Source organism: Pholcus phalangioides, unplaced genomic scaffold, assembly GCF_987345545.1.
Source record: "Pholcus phalangioides strain wild (caught in Gottingen) unplaced genomic scaffold, Ppha-v1.0 ptg000014l_1, whole genome shotgun sequence".
NCBI lineage: Eukaryota > Metazoa > Arthropoda > Arachnida > Araneae > Pholcidae > Pholcus > Pholcus phalangioides.
In genome coordinates, this window is record NW_028301607.1 from 13,018,123 (window position 1) to 13,038,048 (window position 19,926).

The 19,926-nt window shown below is 40.4% G+C and overlaps 2 protein-coding genes across 2 annotated transcripts in view; one reads left to right on the forward strand and one right to left on the reverse strand.

The window, feature by feature from the left end:
- Window positions 1–12,065, reverse strand: part of LOC149078172 (uncharacterized) — a 42,388-nt gene extending 30,323 nt beyond the window's left edge. Inside the window, exon 1 of the mRNA XM_089241764.1 lies at window positions 10,476–12,065. Coding sequence (XP_089097890.1) covers window positions 10,476–11,734 — 1,259 coding nt within the window. The 5' untranslated portion in view covers window positions 11,735–12,065. The remainder of the gene's footprint in view (window positions 1–10,475) is intronic.
- A 5,318-nt stretch (window positions 12,066–17,383) lies between these two features.
- Window positions 17,384–19,926, forward strand: part of LOC149078173 (uncharacterized) — a 35,542-nt gene continuing 32,999 nt past the window's right edge. Inside the window, exon 1 of the mRNA XM_089241765.1 lies at window positions 17,384–17,604. Within this exon, the coding sequence (XP_089097891.1) occupies window positions 17,511–17,604 (94 nt within the window). The 5' untranslated portion in view covers window positions 17,384–17,510. The remainder of the gene's footprint in view (window positions 17,605–19,926) is intronic.

The window sequence follows — 19,926 nt, forward strand, 5'->3', positions numbered from 1 at the left end:
CGCATGGACGGTTAAGTAGTAGTAGTAGTAGTAGCCGCGACTACCTCTGCCTTGTAATCGTTTATCCTTGGCTCCTCGGAATAGTCCAAGAAAGAATCACTTCATAGTACTAAGTAGACGAATATCAATACAGTAGTAGCCTATACCCCAACTCCTCTCGACATCCCTGACAGAAGTTGGCAATGCTCTTAGGAGCCGCGACGCACACTTTGAAAACGACTGCCTTAAATTACAAAGTTACGCTGAACTTCTGTATCTCATTCAACGGTCTGTATATCTGCAATCATGTATTGTCTGCATATCATTTAACTCCTTCTCAGTGGCGAGTTGTTTACTTTTAAGTCTACGAGATGGCCACGGAAGTTTCCGGTCATACCACTGAAGGGATCAAAAGTAGTGCGAAGGTATTCTCCAATCCCGCGATGAAAAGGATGAAAGGGATGTCAGGCCAGAACTACCCTGACATTCCTGCGATGAAATAGATGGAAGTGAACTTCATAAGCCAGAGTTACTCGGGCATTCCTTCGGTGAAAAAGGGTGAAAGGGACGTCGAGCGAAAATTTCCCAGAGATTGCTTCGATGAAAGGGATGAAAGCGGTGTTGGGACTAGAACAGGCATCTTCAACCCCGTTGCTCGCCAGCACCATGATGCTCCCCGAAGCACCGACATTGCTCGATGCTAGTGCGCGATTTTGCGTTCTCGAACACTTGATTAACGTCCCGAGTAAACCACCTTGTACAAATTGTATTGATGGATTGAAGTCATCCTGATTTCATGCATTGGTATGTCAAACGTGCCGTAAAGGGTGCTCTTCTTTTGATGATTGGTGCAAGCAGTACTCGCGACTAGAAAAAAGGTTGAAGACCTCTGAACTAGAACTACCCAGAAAATGCTTCGATGGAAAGGGCATTAAGCCAGAGTTACATGGACATACAAATACAAATACAAAGGGCACAAGAGTCAAATTTCCCAACGAGGTGATGGAAAAGGACGCCCGTAAAATATATCGATGGCAAATACAACTCAAATACAGCAACAACCCAATATAAGAGCATATATCATGAAAAAAACCTAATAATTAATAATGTATAATACACTGCCCGTAAAAAAGGTTATGGTCGTCTTACGTATGGAAAATAGAGATAGCTTCTCGATTTATCTAAATATGCTTATCTTTTTTTTCTTTTTAAACGTGTCAATCGTGTTAGAATTCACGACCCCCGGAGGTGAGCTATTCCATTTATTCACAACCCTTAGAGAAAAACTTCCTGTGGCACCACAACCTAGAGTTATCCCTTACCAATCGATACTATACTTAACCGTACATTCATTTCATGGTCCCCTTGTCGAAGCAGTTGACTGACAGTGTATTAATAACTCATGGTCCTCATTCTATCTAACCCGTTGAAAATTTGTAAACACTTCGATCATATTCCTCCGATACCCGCGGGGGGGTTAGCGCACCAACCTCTCTCTCGATGAGTATAAAAAACAAGCCTGCCGTTCGGAATCGGCAATAAATTGTAGGTCCTGGTCTAATTATCCCCGGTGTGCAGAAAATGGCCGTGGTTCAACAAAAAATGATCAAATGACCAATGTAAACATATTCAAGACAATGAAAAAAAAAGAAAGTGATATAAAGCCCGACATATTCCTTCTATGAAGAGGTTGGAAGCAGTGGTTAAGCCAGAGCTACCCGGAGTAACGAGTAGCAAACTGTTGTGTTCAGTGCTCAGAGTGATTCAAATAAACTGTGTATTTGATTAAACAACATTTTTCACTAAAAATTACAAACTCAAAATCGAAGTTGTTTTTTGAAGTCTTTTCTTTTAAACTTTCAACGCCGCGTCACTAACATAGTGTTCATAAACTACCGAATACATTTCTAATAGCGTCATATACTCTGGGTGCACTAAAAATTTATTTTCAACTTTTCAGATATTTTGCAAACTTTGGAAAATAACATTTTTGGGAAAAGAAAGAAAGCGTTGCACATATGCTACACATTTGGTTGTGTTGTGCAGCAGGTTGACCACACCTCTGCAATGGATAGTCTGGACAAATGGATAGTCTGGACAAATGGATAGTCTGGACAAATGGGTAGTCTGGACAAATGGATAGTCTGGTCAATGGACCCGTCAACAGATACGATTATAAAAAATCTGATCTGGAAACTTTTCCCTGTCTAAAATCCTTGTCGTTCTATACAATTCCAATCCATTATTTTCAGTGGCATTTCCGTGACTAATAATCACACTCAAGATGGTCCTCATCGTTATTTTATCACTAGTTGCATTGTTGCAGGAATGTCGGTAAGGTTTTCGTGGCTGTCGTCACGGGTGGAAAAATAAGAGTTTCTTGGTCGAAGAGTTGTTATTTCCCGATTCATCCTTTCTCGTTTCATCCTCTCACCGGAATAATGCTGTTCCATCCTCAGGTGATATTCGATTTGATCCGCTTTATATCCCTCGCCCCCGCACCCCATTTTGTATAGGCCTATTGGCATCTTTACACTTTCGGGTCTAAGCCCGAGCCTGACTCGGGATACCGTTTTTGTTCAAGGGAACTAAACCCGAGCTAAACTCTAGTAGCTATAAAATGACTGAATATATATATTCCCAGTGTTTTTTAAACATAATCCATAAATCTTCTAGTTCCATAAAAAATAAATAAATATAGATATATATATACTTTATAGCCAACGGATGTAGCTTTATGAAATGATGTAGAAGTAAGTATAGTTGAAACACATTTGTCTTCCTTGGTAAGGTAGCCATGTTTGTTGATGACAAGATGATTTTTTTAAATAAAAACCATTTTTAGATATTTGTACAACATTTGGATAAGTTTTCATTCAGAATTGTTTGAAATTTAATGTTAAAAAATGTTTTCTTATGCGGAACTTTTTTAAAACTCTAAAATATACTTTTTAATTATTTCTCATTAAATATTAATTATTAATACCTTTAAATAATTGCTATATTATGAAAGAAAAGAGTTCGAAATTTCTAGTTAAAAAAAACTGTTGAGATGCATATATTCTAAGTATTTTTAAAAAAATCATGAAAACTGCCAAAAACCCTTAGTCCACAGGGACAAACATAGTCGAAATAGCTCAGACCCGAAAGTGTTAACTATGGGATAGGTACCACAGTGGCCTTCAAAGTTTTTCGAGTCAAGAGCACGAGTACATGTCCATCATTAGAAAAGGAGCACTTGCGGTCATATGTCCAGGTGAAATCGACATCAGAGAAAAACCAGTACTTCGTTGTTATAACCCAGTGTTTCCCGAAGTGGGCGAAAGAAAGGTCCAGGAGGGTGATAGAAGGTACGGATTTAACATGGGATCTTATAGGTTCACTTGAGTTGGGGGCGATGACAGAAAAAATTTCTGATGAAGGGGGCGATGGAACAAAAGGTTTGGGAAACTATGTCATAACCTCTTACGATAACAGAAAGGTCCCTGTGAATTTGTCTTCTTAGCAGAACTTATAAGCTGAACAAAAATGCACAACAGTTAGCATCCAGGGGAGTCTTCTTCACTGCGGGGAAGGCGATATAAAATACGAACGGCACTAAAGAAGTACCGAAAAAACCTCTGGACCACAAAGGGTTAAATTAAGGATTTCTCGAATGTTAAAGTCTGCTATCGAGTATCAAGTCTTCATCAGCATGAAATTTTGAACTAAGTTCTGTCGCAGAAAACTACAGGGTTAGCGAGAAATAAGTTCCGTTCCTCACTTCCGAGAGCTCTGGAGTGCGTTCTACCGCTCCAAATGAGACAAAATTTGTACTACAGATAGTTCACAAATGATATGCTTATCATTCATTAAATAAAACATAGTACAAAAACTCGTCCATGGGTGGAGAACACATACGTAGTCCGTCTGTTAGTTTAGACACCATAGGTTTTTAACTGCGCCGTGGATGGCGTTTCAAATTTTGGTTTCTTTTTTTCTTGTGATCAGAATGTGAAAACCTACTTCAAACTTTGGTCATTGTCGTGGAAAATAAGTTTTGGATTTTTTTTTTTAAACTCAAAATTTCGAAAAATAGTTGTTTCAAAAGTTTAGAAAAACTTTCGATTATATGCAAATTTCGAAGATTGCGTCTATATGGCGCAACAGAGACGTGATAGTATAAAAATGGAAAGCTATCGAGGTTTTAGTTAAAAAAATTGCCTAAGTCATCGGATATTTTGTACGATGAAATCCTTGGAGTACTTCACTTGAAAGCAAAAAGAAAGACTGTAAAAGGCATTTCTATTGTTTTTAGCAGGTCGGAAGGAAGTGTCTGACGTATATTGACCCAACGTAGGCAACGCAGTAGAAGTTTACACGAAAACAAAACCATTGGAAGATTGGCTTCAACGCCAAAAGTGACCTTGCATGAAGTTATGAAAGATCCTGGAGTGAAAATTTCGACAGATACAGTTCATAAACAGATCAGAGAAGCTTGTATTTGATTCATAAAAGAGTGGTTAGGAAATTGTCTGTCACAAGGAAGCACCAAAGATAGACTGAAATGGGCACGAAATCATGTTTTTATGGAGACAAATAGCTTGGTAACATATTTAGTGGAGTAAAAAAAATGGAACTCACATGTTCCAGACGGATGTTTTCAGCAGACAGTCAGGTGGAGCTTCGATAATGGTATGGGCAGCATTTGCTCCTAATCGTCTTCCTTAACATTTGAAATTGGTCGTCAAAACTCTGATGCATAAAGGAGATACTCGAGAACAATTTGCTGATTTGAGAAGATATAGGAGGACCAAACATTGACATTTCAACATTATACACGTGTCTGTTCGAAGATCTGCTGCCACGAAAAAGGTCTTTAATCCAGCACCTCCTAGACATAGATCTATCTCTAGGAGGTGCTGTTTAATCTCAAAAAGGTATCGGTTTTAGACTGGCCGTTGATGAGCACTGATTTGAATCCTATTGACTGTCTTGAATCGTGAAATGTATGGGGCACACTTATATGATAAATATATCTGCAAATTAACAGTATTCGACTATTGACTACTTGAAGAGCTCTATCGGGGGAAGCATGGTACAGTTTTGATGTTGAAATCTTACAGAATTCAATTAGATCCATGGGGGATAGTGTATCATATTAGCTATTAAAATGCTATTTTTGTGAATCTGAATTTTCTTTAAACTTTTGAGACGGCCATTTTTTGCATTTTTGATACTATAAATATTCTAAATGTTCTTTCGTAGAATTTTTTTTTCTCTATAAATGTAGAAATGCTTCAGGTGTTACCCATTAAAAGGTGTCAATTTTACCCGCCGTATTTTTCTTGTTATTTTGAGAAAAGTGAGTTATCTTTTGAGACTGACTGCAAATGTTTAGATATGTAGCACTAAAACTGCTCATTATGTCTTTCTTCATTTTTAACAATGTGCTCTCCAATCGAAAAACTATATTTTCCATAGCTGAACGTAATTAGTCTGCCGAAATATCCAGAACATGACGCCGAATACTGTCCTGTGCGATTACAGCGTGTTGTTCAAACTGAAGGGGGGGGGACCATATTGAGCAGTTTTAGGGCCTACATATTTGAACAATTACAGTCGAACTTGGTTTATTCGCAAGTCCGAAGTCACTGGGAAAAAGTTCGAATTATCCAAAATATTCGAATAATCCAATTTATCTATAATGTATAGTAATTGCAGAATCCTAATTGAATCCTATTGACTGACTTGAATCGTGGAATGTATGGGGCACACATATGGTATGTAGTAATAAGTTACAAATTACTACAAATTGCAACTTAACCATCAACATTCGCATTGATAATAATGATCAATTATTAAAATAATTATTATTAAATTATCATCAGTTATGAAATTGTTTCCCAAATTCTCTGATAATTTATAATGATAGCAATTGATCTTAACTTCTACATTATGCCGCTGTTCTGGAATCAGCGTCACCGTAGAATTTCTTGACCATGATTTACGGAAACAGTTCATGATCATCCATTACGTTACTGTTTCCAAAATTTTTACTATCCTTATGCTTTGAAGAAAATGTAACTTCATTAACGTATCCCACAGTCTGAGCTCTCCATACGGCTAATGATGACAAAAAGATTCAGGTTTTGAATGTTGCGCCTTATAGGTTGAAAAGCATAATCGGTATTAAGTGGTGAAAAGTCTCGATGCAATCTAACTGAACAATGTTAAAATTGGCATTAAATTATCACCGAAAAGAAAAAGAGTAGAGAAAAACAGAATTTTCAAACTTTTAACAATCTTTAGAAATTTGTTGTTTAACAACTCGATAGAGAAAAGCAAAATCTGGCTTCTTGTAGAATTTTTCCAAACTCAATTAATTTTCTCATACGAAAATCCATGATTCTTTTACTCCAACTTCGAATTATCCAAAAAAAATCGAAAAGGTTTGAAGTAAACAAGAAATTTTTACATTAAATCAGACAGAAAACTCAAGGGGAGTTCGTGAAAGTTGGAATTATCCGAAATTCAAATTAACCAAGTTCTACTATATATGTGAAATTCAATATTTTTATTATATTAGTTATGTTCAATTCCTCTGCTTTCAAGACGATCCTGCTCAACAACTCAGAAATAGAAGTAGAAAGCTACGTATACCTGGAACAAGAAACTACCATGGACAACAATCATTAATGAAATCAACAGAAGAATCGGGATCGGATGGAGCATTTTTGGCAAAAACTGTGTAATTCTGTACAGCCACGTGCCATCGTGCCTAAGAAGAAAAGTGTTTAACCAGTGTGTGCTACCAGCACTGACTTCATGGAGCTGAAACATTGACACTCACGAGCAAAGCCGCTTGAAAGTGGCTTTCTTAATGCAGCTTTGCTCACGAGCAAGACGATACAAAGGCTACCGACAACACAAAGGAGAATGGAAAGATGCATGTTTGGCATCACAAGGAGAGATAGAAAACGAATCACACTTAGATAAGAAGCCACACCAAGGTATATGATATCATGGAAAGAATTAAGCATTCAAAATGGAAATGGGCTGGACATATTGCAAGAAGACAGGACAACAAATAGATCACAAGTATTCTGGATTGGTACCCAGTGGTCCACGCAAGATGGATTGACGAGATCCGAAAAGTGGCTGGAGTCAACTGGATGGCAGAAGCATCAGCCAGAGTAAAATTGAAAAATTTAGAGGAGACCTTCATCCAACAGTGGACTGAAAATGGTTGTTGATGATGATGATGATGATATGATGATATTCAATATTTGTGTGAACTACCTATGGACAGATTATACAGATTTTCGTACTATTTTTTAGTTTAATAAATGACAAAACGTATCATTTGGATTATCTATAGTACAAATTTTGTCTCATTTGGAGCAGTACAACACACACTCCAGGGCTCTCTGAAGTGAGAAACTTAGGTCTGGCCAACCCTGTACTTAAGTTCTGACGACTTCTTCATTCGCTGACTTCATGGAAACAAAAGAGGAAAAAAAGGAGAGGATGGAAGAGAGTTTTTTTTTATCAACTGAGTATAGAATGGCGCTATTTTGACCACCTATTACTTAACAGTATACATGCACCTCGTAAATATTCCTGTACAGAATTTCTAACGAATCGGTACATGCCGGAATGTGTGTTCTGAGTGTATACATGGCCTCTAACGTATTTATGTAGCAGAGTTGTAAAGTTAGTAAATGCTTTGAGTTGTTATATTATGTAACTCAGGGCTGGACAAATCCCAGGTCACCATGGCGACTAAAAAATTGAAATTGGCGCCAAAAATTTTCTTCGTGCAGTTACTAAATTGCAGGCTGAAAGCGACACGAAATGGAATTTGAATTTATATCAGCGTATCTGCCAACATATTAAAGCTTATCACTATGCCCTGAAAAAATCAAAAGAGGCATTATTTTGGACCTTTGAAGCATTATTTTTTTCTTCGGGAAAAAAATGTTTGGCGCCTGTATTCTTTGTGATTTTTCCAACTCTGATGTAAGTATATACAGTTGAACCCACTTATAGCGTTTTTCAAAAAACCGTCATGAAAAAACGCTGTAAGGTAGAAAACCCTTTAAACGGGAAATCTTTATGAGAATTATTTGGAATTGAGACCACGAAAATAAGTCGTACTAAGCGGGAAAAAGTTATAAGTGGAGACGTTATAAGCGGGATCAACTGTATTTGACTAGAGCAGCCATCTTCAACCTGTTACTTGCGAGCACCACGGTGCGCCCTGAAGCACCAAGAGTGCTCAATGCTCATGTCGGATATTCCAGCTAGTGAGCACTTGATATAATCGACTCTTCAATTAAATACCCTTGCAATACCCTATGCATTTAATCTGCATGCGGATTTCAAGCATACGTACGTAGGCCTAAACGTTACTGTAAGGCATACATGCTCGACTCATGGCCCGCGGACCTTATGTGGCCCGTGACCTCAAACCCTAATTTTGTGAAAGGGAACGAAACGGCATATTGACAGATCACTTTAAGTGGTCCGCGGCATATTTAAAGATGTGGCCCATGGAAAATTTACAGATCACTCAAGCGGTCCATGACAGTTACAAATCACTTTAAGGACCCGCAACACATTCACAAACCAAAGACCCGTTTCACAGTCACAGATCACTTAAGTGGCTCGCTACACGTTTTCAAACCAATGAAGAGGCCTGCCCTCTCCTGAAGGTCCGAGCACCCTTGTCATAAGGGGTGCTCTCAGTTTGATGATAAGTATAGACAGTGCTCGCGACTCGAGAAAGGTTGAAGATCCCTGCACCAGAGGATGAATCGGGGAAGGTACCTGCCTTCAACTACTGATGTTAACACCCTCTAACGTTGGGGGTTTTCAATGCAAAAAATATTGACTCGTGCCAACGACGGACGTTTAGCCGCGATCAACTCTCTTCCCTCAATCGTGAGCATTGTTTCTCAATGGACCCTAACGTATTACGAGTTCCAACAGCTTCTTTGATAGAAGGTGTTTTCAATCCGAACGAAGAAACAAATACGTCTGAATCAACTGGAATAGATAATGAAGCTTTTAGGTTCAAGAACTTCCTCTGAGGTTCTACGTATGGAGAAAATTGGATATTTTGTGGTTTCTTAGAATTTTTTTTGAAAATTTATTGTAAATGAGAACTACATTTTTTCAATAGATTCCGCTTAAAATGATGGCTTTTGTATGCCATAATATATCTAATAAATAAATACATACTTTAAATTCCGCATGACTTCGCAACTCTTAGGAATTGGCATAAATATAATACAGGAATCTACAATTACTATAATATGCTATATAAAGAGCGCTTAAATTGACATCCAATCGTCTTTGAAATCATCCCAAAAAACCAATGATAGAATCATCGTTTGAGAATTCATTCAGACTTCATTGAATCATAGTCACCAGATTACTGCCTAGACATTTAGGCTGAATCATGATCACCAGATTTCTGTCTGAAAATTTAGGCTGAATCATAGTGACCAGATTACTGCCTGAACGTTTAGGATAAATAATGGTCACCAGATTACTGTCTGGACATTTAGGCTGAATCACGGTCACCAGATTACTGTCTGAGCATTTAGGCTGAATCACGATCTACGTATGGAGATAGGTATAGCCCACTGTCTGAACATTTAGGCTACTACTACTACTACTAAACCACACATGTACCTCGTCCATATTCCTCTCTGGAATTTCTAACGAATTGGTACATGTTGGGATGTGCATGTCTGTGTTATGAACCTAACGTGAAGCTTGTTTCTGTGTAATGCTTGTTATAGTGCTGCCGTCTGTCCCGTATTTTTTGAACTATGGGTGGAATGTAATGTTTGAAGATTTTGTCGTTGTAGGTCTGTTGCTCTCTGCGGCGAGACTTTTATGAACATTTAGGCTGAATCATGATCACCAGATTAGTCTGAACATTTAGGCTGAATCATGGTCACCAGATTGCTATCTGAGAATTCAACCAAATCATAGTCACCAGATTAATCTGAGAATTTCGACTAAATCATGGTCACTAGATTACTGCTTGAACATTTAGACTGAATCATGGTCACCAGATTACTGTCTGAGAATTTCGCCTAAATCATAGCCACTAGATTACTGTCTGAACATTTAGGCTGATTCATATTCACCAGATTACTGTGTGCGAATTTAGACTAGATCATAAACATAAGTTTATTGTGTGAAAATTCGTTGTCACCAAATCATTGTTTGAGAATTTATACGGAATCAATCAATATTTTTTATGAGAACTCATTATTACCTATAACCATTGTTTTTCTTGTCATTAATTTCTGAATCATTGTTTGGAAAGCCAAACCTTCAGAAAATTTATTAGAATTGTTTCTGACAATTCCTTATATAATACTGTATATCCCGAGAAAATCATTTTGTGAGACGTTATTTTTATGAAATCGCGTGTTTTCAAGGTCATTATTACCAAATTACAGTATTAAAATACTGTAAATGTAATGGGGGCTTACCTGTCGAGAGTGAGTTCCTCCAATCGGTTCAGATCGCACGCGACATACTCCAGAGCAGCGTCCGTTATCCGAGGGCACCAAGACAAATCCAGAACCCGAAGTTGCCTCAAGTTTTCAGCCAGCAGCTCCACACCATCATCAGTCACTTTGGAGCATCCCGATAAGGACAGAACTGTCAGATTGGGAAGCACGTGAACCAGGTTCAGCAGGCCGTGGTTCGTCAGCTCCCAACAAGACCTCAGTCGGAGAACCGTCAAGTTCGTACTCTGCTGCGGTCCGAAGAAGGCAAGAGCGGCGTCCGTCACGTGGTAGGCCTGAAGGTTCAATTCCCTAAGGCCAGGAAGCAACTGAGTTATGGCGGCCACACTCTCGTCAGCCACGTTTATGCAGTCGGCCAGCGTCAGCTTGATGATCCTGGGCGTCAGGCTGGCCCAGAGTCCAGCGTCCGTCACCTCGTTGCAACCGGACATCTCCAACTGGGTGACGCTGTGGAAGTACTCCAGGAGAACTTCATGGCCCTTGTCTGTGACATTGCAGCATTTCAGAACCAAATGTCGTATCTGACGGACCAGAGACGGTGGGAAGTTGCTAATCACGTCGTACACGTCGTCGTCGTTGGCAGCAAAAAAACACAACGAACCAAATCCACGTCTCTCCAAATTATGATAGACTCTCTTCCGGAGCTCAGACGTTTCCGACAGGTCGCCAGAAGACGACCTGAGTTCCCTACAGTGAAGGACGGGCAGGACACCCTTCCAGAACACTGGCTGATACAAGACGTCTCGCCAAGTCCTGCAAACCCTCGCTAGCACCGTCCTCTCTATGGGTGTTAGATAGAAGAACAGCGTGTAGAGGAACTGGGGATCGAACCACAACTCCTCCACAGTCCTAGCCCTGCCAGAGAAGTAATCGGCTATTCTCGACGATCTGTCCACTCGATGCTGCTGCTGCTGCTGCTGGTGGTGGTGCGAACCACTGTTCTTCGACAGTTGTTGTTGATGTTGGGATTGTTGTTGTTTCTTACAGCCTTCCACCACCCAACTGGCGATGCTGCTGACGCTCGCTCCGGCGATCTTGTCCTTTGGCATGATGCTGCTGGCTGTCGATGCCGCGGAGCTGCTTCCATTCTGCTGTGCTGCCGTTGAGTTTCCCACGTTGTTGGTCGACGACGAGGAACTTCTATTCCTCACCGTTAAACCATTGAAGCGACGGCTGAGTTCCGCTGCTGCTCTCTTCGTGAAGCTAACTTCCGCGGTCATGATAGCATCCAGGTCACTATATCGCGCATGCTCGAATTTCTTAGAGTGTTTTCACTGAGTAGGCGAACGCGGCAAATCCTTCGGAAATTTCTTGAATCGAACATTACGGGATTTCGACGCGGGGGCTGTATTGTGTGTGTGTATAAATTTCTTGTTTCACCACCTAAATAATCCTCTCGCGACTTCATACATTGTATTCCTCTCTAGTTTTTTTGTTGTTGTTCGATCATACCAACATCATATCCGATCTGATTCGAAGAGGAATCCACTCTGCCAGCAAGCCAGCCAGCCAGCCCTTGTGTGTGGCGTGCGAGGCCCTTTCCTTTCACCTGATTCTGCTGTTCGAGTTGCTCTCACTTGTATGCGACGCAAAAATCGATACTCACTCCGCCCTTTGCGAACCTTCCGCACCGCGCTGCCACGTCCCACAATGCTCCCCTCTCTCCTCTCTCTCTCTATGGCCACTACATTATACGAGATGCCACTCCCGATTTCCTCAAATGCGAAAGGACGTGAGTGGGAAAACTAAATTCCGAGAGGAGCCATGCTAAGCCAAAGGGGTACACAATAATTGCATAGCTACGTGAAAAATTCGGGAAAATGTAAGTGGCGGTGGCAGCAGCAGCACTAATCAAACGAGTTTGAATTTGGACGAGAGTTTTTAGTGGTTTTTTTAATGCTCGTGAAGCGAGTTTTTGGAAGAAACACACACAAAATGGCGACGTGAATGTAAATTAATTTGTCCTTACTTGATGCAAACGCTCGCACACCTCCAATTTTAGTAGCTTTCGTTAGGAGAAGATGAGGCGAGAAGAATGATAGTACAGTGGAACCTACTATAACGGACACTCCCCGTTAGCAGACACTGTTTTTTTTGTATTGCAGTAGTCTCAGAAGTTCTAGTTTTCGGATAATCCGAATCACCTGCAATCTTGATCCCTAGGCTCGTGTCTTCGGTGGGCCTTCAGGAGTGGCGTCGGAAACCTGCGGGTGTTCAAGCACCCACGGAAATTTGTAAAATGGGCCCCCCCCCCCCAACATGGATTCCGAGATCTAAATTTCCTACAACAAGATTGTTCAAACTTTCGGAGAGAGTGGGTCGCTTCATTAGTTTGGAAACGTGTCGAAGACCACTTGAAATACATATCTGGAAATGTGCCGCGGGCAGTTTATGTGATCTGGTGATGCGCTTTGAGTTGAATGATCCGGAAATGTGCCAGAAGTCACTAAAATGATCCATAAAAATGCTACGGGCCGCTGAAGTGAGCTGAAAACTTTCCACGGGTCACTCGAATGATCTCGGAATGTGTCACCAGTCTCTTAAGTAATCTGCAAATGTACCGCGAGCCAATTAAGTGGACTGGAGGTATGCCGCACAGGGCTAGATGCTTCGTCACCCGGGGCAAGTGCGCATTTTGGTGCCCCCTTGTAATGTTGAAGGAGAGGTTTGAGAATAAAATTTGCGTTCCCTCCCCCTCTTGTCCAGTGCACCACGACCGCTCAAGTGATTAGGAAATGTGCCGTTGGCTGCTTAAATGATCTGAAAACGTGCCGTTATCCAGGGCCAAAACAGGGGAGAAGAAGGATGGGTCTGGGCACCCCTCCCACGCTGGATTAGAGGGGGTCCAAATTCAGCCTTTAACTTTTTCTACATTACACAGGAGCACCAAAATGTGTGCATACCTCAGCTGACAAAGAATCTAGTTGCGGCCCCGCCGTTAACCTTTACACTAATATAATGCGGTGGTTATATAACTCACGGTGCAAGCACGCCTGTACCGTGTGATGGTGAAAAGGGAGTTGTGCATGTTTGTACAAAAAGAGTGAGCATATGCATGCTTCTCGAGCTTGCAATTACCAGTGTTTCCGCTGAAGTTAGTATCCTGTGGTTGCCAACTTCAAGGCGCAAATGTGAGCCAATCTTCCCGTTGAAAAGTATTGCCACTGAGAGCAACAGTCCCACAACGGTACACAATTATTCAATCCTTACACTTCACTCATAGTTAGAAAACGTGATGGCAGATGGAAGCATCTCACACAACAAGCATTACACAGAAACATACTTCACGTTAGGTTCACAACACGCACATTCCAACATACCATTTCGTTAGAAATTCCTTAGAACAGTGATTCCCAACGTGGGCGTTAACGTCCCCTGGGGGCGGTAGAGGCTACGGGTTTAGCATAGGATCTTATGGGTTAGATTGCGTTGGGGGCGATGAGACAAAAAAGGTTGGGAAACTATGCCTTAGAGCAGCGGTTCTCAACTTGTGCTCCGCGGAGCCCTTGGGACTCCTTGTGCACTTTCCAGGGGCTCCGCGGACGCTCGAGTGAAATAAAAAAAATCAGTAAAATTAAAAAAATAATAATTACAAACATTTTTAAATAGTAAAAATAAATCAGTAACTTTGATGAATAATTAAAAAATTGGCCTACGGAGCTCCGCCATAGAATTTTTTTACTTAAAAGGGCTCCGCGAGTCAAAAAAGGTTGAGAACCGCTGCCTTAGAAGAATGTGTACGAGGTACATGTACGGGTGAGTAGTAGTAGTAGTAGTTATGTAGTTATCAGTGTTCGCTAATACGCATCTAGATACGTGATTCGCACGTCAAAATTCAATTTTACCTCCTTTCCCAAAATTTCACTGAATGAAAATATTCCTTCAAATTTCATGTAATTTTTTTAATAGTTATTTTTCACTGATAAAAAAACAAGAAAACCCCCTCTTTTTACAAAAATACCCCTTCAAGGTTTGGAGAGGAGTGAAATTACCCTTTAAAATTATACAGGGTGTCCTGTAAGTGCTAGCACGGCTTCTATCTCATCAACCGCCCGTCGTAGAGGTATGATTCCAATTTAAAAAATGCTCCAAAGGTGTTCAAAAATTACCCTGTCCCAATTTTGAGAGTGTGAAAAAACACAATATTTCAAAAAATAAAAAAAAATCCAAATTTTTATACGTTCCCCCGTTCTCTAACTTGCAATTAGAACGTTGTTGCCCTGTCTTTCCTGGGGTCAACAAAGCAAATTCCAAGTTTCTAAGTTCAATATTCGCTGAGATATTCGAATTGATAAGTCTGAGAAAAGTTGGGAAAGGACAGCTTAAATAAGGGAAACCAACATTGTCCGTTAGTTTTTTTTTTTCTGTTCTTTCATAACTTTTCTCCGATTTTTGAATTCGAATATCTTAATAAATATTGCACTTGGAAGCATGGAATTGTTTTCTGTTGTCCTCGAGAGATACACGGCAACAACTATTTAATTGGAAGTTAGAAGACAAGAAGTATAAAAACTTGGATTTTTTTTATTTTGTGACACACTGTATTTTCATTCTCAGTTTCCAAGATCTCAAATGGGAGTCCCATATCCAGAAAATGAAGGATAAAGTTGCTGCTACCCTGCAGAAGATGCGACTTATGGCCGGAGCAAAGTGGGGCATTAATCAAGAAATGCGCAGAATCCTCTATTTGACGGTGGCAAAGCGAACTATGGCTTACGGTGCGTCAATCTGGTGTGCATCGCCTCAGGTACAGCTTTCAATCAGACTGAACTCAATTCAGAGAGGATACCTGTTGTACACCTCAGGAGCTTATAGTGCAACCCCGACAAATGCTCCCCAGACTATCTTGGGCCTCCCTCCGTTGAGCCTGAAAATGGAGTTTCTAGCTAAGTCGGCTCGCCTACTCCAGCTCCGCAAGACAGTCTCAACGACGGAAAATACATTGGATCCTCAGGCATATGAACGAAAAATAAAGGGTTGATCATCCCACCCGTCAGTCGGGCTGCGGAACAGCCAAATACGTTTTGACGAACCAGAAAACGAAGGTGAGCTGCTTCAGTCATCCACACTTATATACTACACGGATGGATCAAAGTCGGAAAAAGGGACTGGAGCAGCATACGTTAAGACTAAAGGTAAACAAGTAATAGCCCGATGGTCAGTCAAGCTAAAGGTTGATAACTCAGTGTTTCAGGCTGAGCTTTTCGCCATCTACAACGCAGTCTTAGATGCTTCTTTACATCGAAAAGCTGCCCTAATTAGATCTGACAGTCGCTCTAGCATACTGACGGTCTCTAATCCTCAGTCTAGTCATGAAATGGCTAGGACAATAAGAAAGCTTCTCTGCAATCACACCAGAATAAGCCTCTCTTGGGTAAAAGCACATATAGGCCAATGGGGTAATGAATTGGCGGATACCACGGCGAAGGAAGCTACCGAATGCGAAATCATTACAGGTGATCTGCTGCTTCCCGCATCACACGCCAAAGCAATCCTATGGAAGGATCTAATGAATAAATGGCAACAGAGGTGGGATGACAACACAGAGCCCGGTCGATCAACTCATAGCATCCTGCGACATGTAATGCCTCGGAACCATAAATGGTCGCGTGAGATGATTATGTTCGTAACGGGCCATGGTCCATTTCCGGCTAACCTTCATAGGTTCAAATCAATCCCCAGTGATAAATGCTCATGTTTGGCCATAGGCACGCCTCTTCACTACGCAACTCTATGCCCCAAGACAACGGCTTTCCACTTCAGAGAGCCAGCTGAACATCTGCGAATACCTTGGCTTGAGTGCATCCTGAAGCGGGAAGATTCGAAAAGTAAAATACGTAAACTGGTCCGCTTTCTAGAGCAGCACCCTGAGGATATCAGAACTACAGTCCCGGAGCCAGAACCAGATAGAGAGCCACCTATGCCAGTTAGGAGATCCACTAGACTACGACGTCAACTACACCCAGACAGCGATCTCGTACATCTGTTTAGAGAAGAGGAAGAAGAAGAGGAGCCTGAGTAGTCGAGAATAGTGTGATCCACGCTGGCTTATCGAAAAGCTGGATACAGGCAGCAATTACTGACGAATGTCTTTGGGCCAAATCAAACCACACGGTGCAGCGATTAGATCAACGCAGCAGTAGATTGACAGCTTTCATTCATGTGATAGTTACTGATCCAATGAAATCCCTGAAGAGAAGCAGATCAAATTTTATCAAGAACTATTCCCGATTATGACAATTATTATGTGATTTATAACCTGTGATTTACGATTGTGATTTATTTACAGAATCACCATTTTTCGATTACAAATTTTATACTTGTTTACTGGCGAAGTGCGTAATGGCACCTGCCCATGTATGTAATATATCTTTCTCAAAATCAATAAATGGTTAGGTTTCCCCGGAGGCACCCGAGTCCCCAGGGACAATGTGCTTATATCACTGAGTGTGACAGAGCCTGGGTGTCTCTCGGTTCCTATCACTATCCAGAGGGAGCAAGCATGGAGCTAACAGCATTTCGCTCTGGTTGCACTTGATTCCATACTAGGGATAGAACTTCCAATATTGTAAAGAAAACTACTTTTTTTTTTCCAGCTCACATTCATTGCGTCGAGTCATTCGTGATTGGAGGGTCAATCGCCGATGACCTTCAACAAAATTATACTGTATAAAAAAAACTTTTCCTCCGTCAACGAAATCATCAATTTCCTTCTCGACTTCTTGATAAAGTTCCCCACATCTTCTTCTATATATGGTACACTCTGGTTCGTGATCGAGTTGATTTTCAAAGAGAATACAGGAAAGAAAATCATAGCAAAAAAAAAAAAGTGCTTGTTTTTTTTTTCTTTTACTAGTCTTTCTATTGATATGTTTGTATGCATCAGATGTTTTGATCGATGTGAAGCGAATTTGGTTGGATAGTAACGCTGCTCTCACACGTACACAAATGAGACGCGCATTCCTCGTATAAGTTACGATCAGCGTTATCATAAAAATGAACGCTTACGGTTTTGTTTCGAAGTCGCTCGTTTCTGGAAAGCGTGGATGCGTGTCTAGCGACTTACCGATCGCGTCAACGATCGGTAAAAGTAAGTAAATCTCTCTCTCTCTCTATATATATATATATATATATATAAAATTGAAAAGTCAAAAAATTAGTCACTAACATGACTAATTTTTCGACTTTTCAATTTATTTTTGACATTTTTCATAATCCTTGTAAAATATTCACCGTAATTATTTTTTCCTGTAACTTTTTGTGCTCTTTTTTGTGTTCTTATGCTTCTTTGGGCTTATAATCTGAAGCTCTGTATATATTTTTTCTAATATTGTATTTTTAACATTTTTTCATGGTCCAACGTGTTTTTGAGAAGGCAGGCGTCGGGGAACAAGGGTTAGCATTTTTAATGCATTTAGGCATAGCCACCCTTCAGAAACGCCTACACTTTTCGAACCATGCATGGGATTCCCCCTGATGAAGAGACCCACTGCATAGGTTCTATATTTCACTCTCTTAAAATTCAATTTTTTTCCTTTTTCTCAAAATAATTCTTTTTTTTGTGTGTATATATATATATATATATATATTATAAAAAAAAACTATCCCGACATATGATACCATTCACAGAAACTGAATGAAATTTTGGCATAAGGTATTTTGAGGTATGCGCTCAAGAATGATATGGAAAACAACAGTGTCACTCTAACAGTTACGGTTACAGCGAGAAAATTTCGAAAATATCAAATGGCAACACCAAGTTTTTTGTATTGGAATGCGATCTCCATACTGAAAAACACTAAATAGCGTTGGAATGGCACCTGTAGCACGAAAATCGCCGGAGCTAGGCAAGGAAAAAGGACTTTGCCGTGCACCAGAGCATTAATGTTCGTTTCATTCGTCACACCGTTTCTTCGGCCGAGATCCCAGCCTGATTAGACTTCCACAAGGTCATGTGGAAAATTTGTGAAACACAATAAAATTCTTTATTTTATGCTGCTTCTCTGTCCTTATTGGCTGTCCTCACTTTTAGCCTATCTACCGCCGGTGATTTTCATGCTACAGTTGCCGTTCGAACGCTATTTAGGGTTTTTTACAATGGAGATCACATTCCAATACAAAAAACTTGGTGTTGCCATTTGATATTTTCAAAATTTTCTCACTGTAACCGTAACTGTTAGAGTGACACTGTTGTTTTCCATATGATTCTTGAGCGCATACATCAAAATACCTTATGCCAAAATTTCATTCAGTTTCTGTGAATGGTATGATAGTTAGGGCCCATATGTCGGGATAGTCTTTTTATAATCACCCTGTATATATATATATATTGAAAGAGAACAAGTGAGCAGCACCAGCGCTTTTGTCATTCAAAAGATATCTTTTCACATGCTACATCTTCATTTCTCTTGTATTTTTATCCTACTATATATATGTATATAATAACATATCCTGACTATTTCACTGATTCATCATCGCCGAGCCACAAATCCACTGAAGCTTTAAATATGCTATTTGGTCAGTTTTATTTCATAATGTAAAGCATCACTAAAAAAAGGTGAGGTTTTCAAAAATGTATATCTTAAGTGGGAGGTCGAATGTTATATGAAGGAATCATCGCCGACCAATTTTCAGATCACCAAATCCTTGCTAGCGAAGCTGCAGGTAATAGTTAGTTACCTACAGGACCGCAACGAAGGGCGGAACAGGCGGGTCTCGTGCCCCGGACGCTGAACGAAAGGGAGTGCAAATTTTATTCTCAAACCTCTCGTTTGACATTACAAGGGGGCGCCAAAATGCGCACTTGCCCTGGGTGATGAAGCATCTAGTTGCGGCCCTGGTTATCTATAAATCACTTATATGTGTAATATCGGGAATATATACCACTATACCACTACCTCATTCACCATAATTGTGCAGACACATTATACACGGGTGGATTTATGGCTTCGCCGTATGGGGGCTACAAAAAATTTGCCGCCCTTCCATTCTAGTCTAATTTTCTTGACCATCATATTTACCACCCTCGGCTAGAACTCCTTAATATGAAGGCGTTTTACACTCGGCTATAGCATGCTTGCCCCCCCCCCCCCGTAATACGCTTCTGTCTCTAAGTTACTCTTTTCGTCACTCATATGCTTGCACACTTTCATGATAACTTTTTCGTCAATTTCTTTTATAAGACCCGTTCACATGGGAAATAGAAAAAGCGGGTTTAAACCCCCCCCCCCTCAAGAATATATTTTCACCAATGACTGCCCTCCATTTCTTTCCTTACGAAAGAAAAAGTCGTCAAGCGGGTGCTAGAACTCCCAATGCTACCGCAATATTTGCACATGCGATCGGAGCTATATACTGTAGCTTCTAAGTTTTGTTTTGATAAGAAGCCAAATTCACAGGTGCCTTCCTGTGA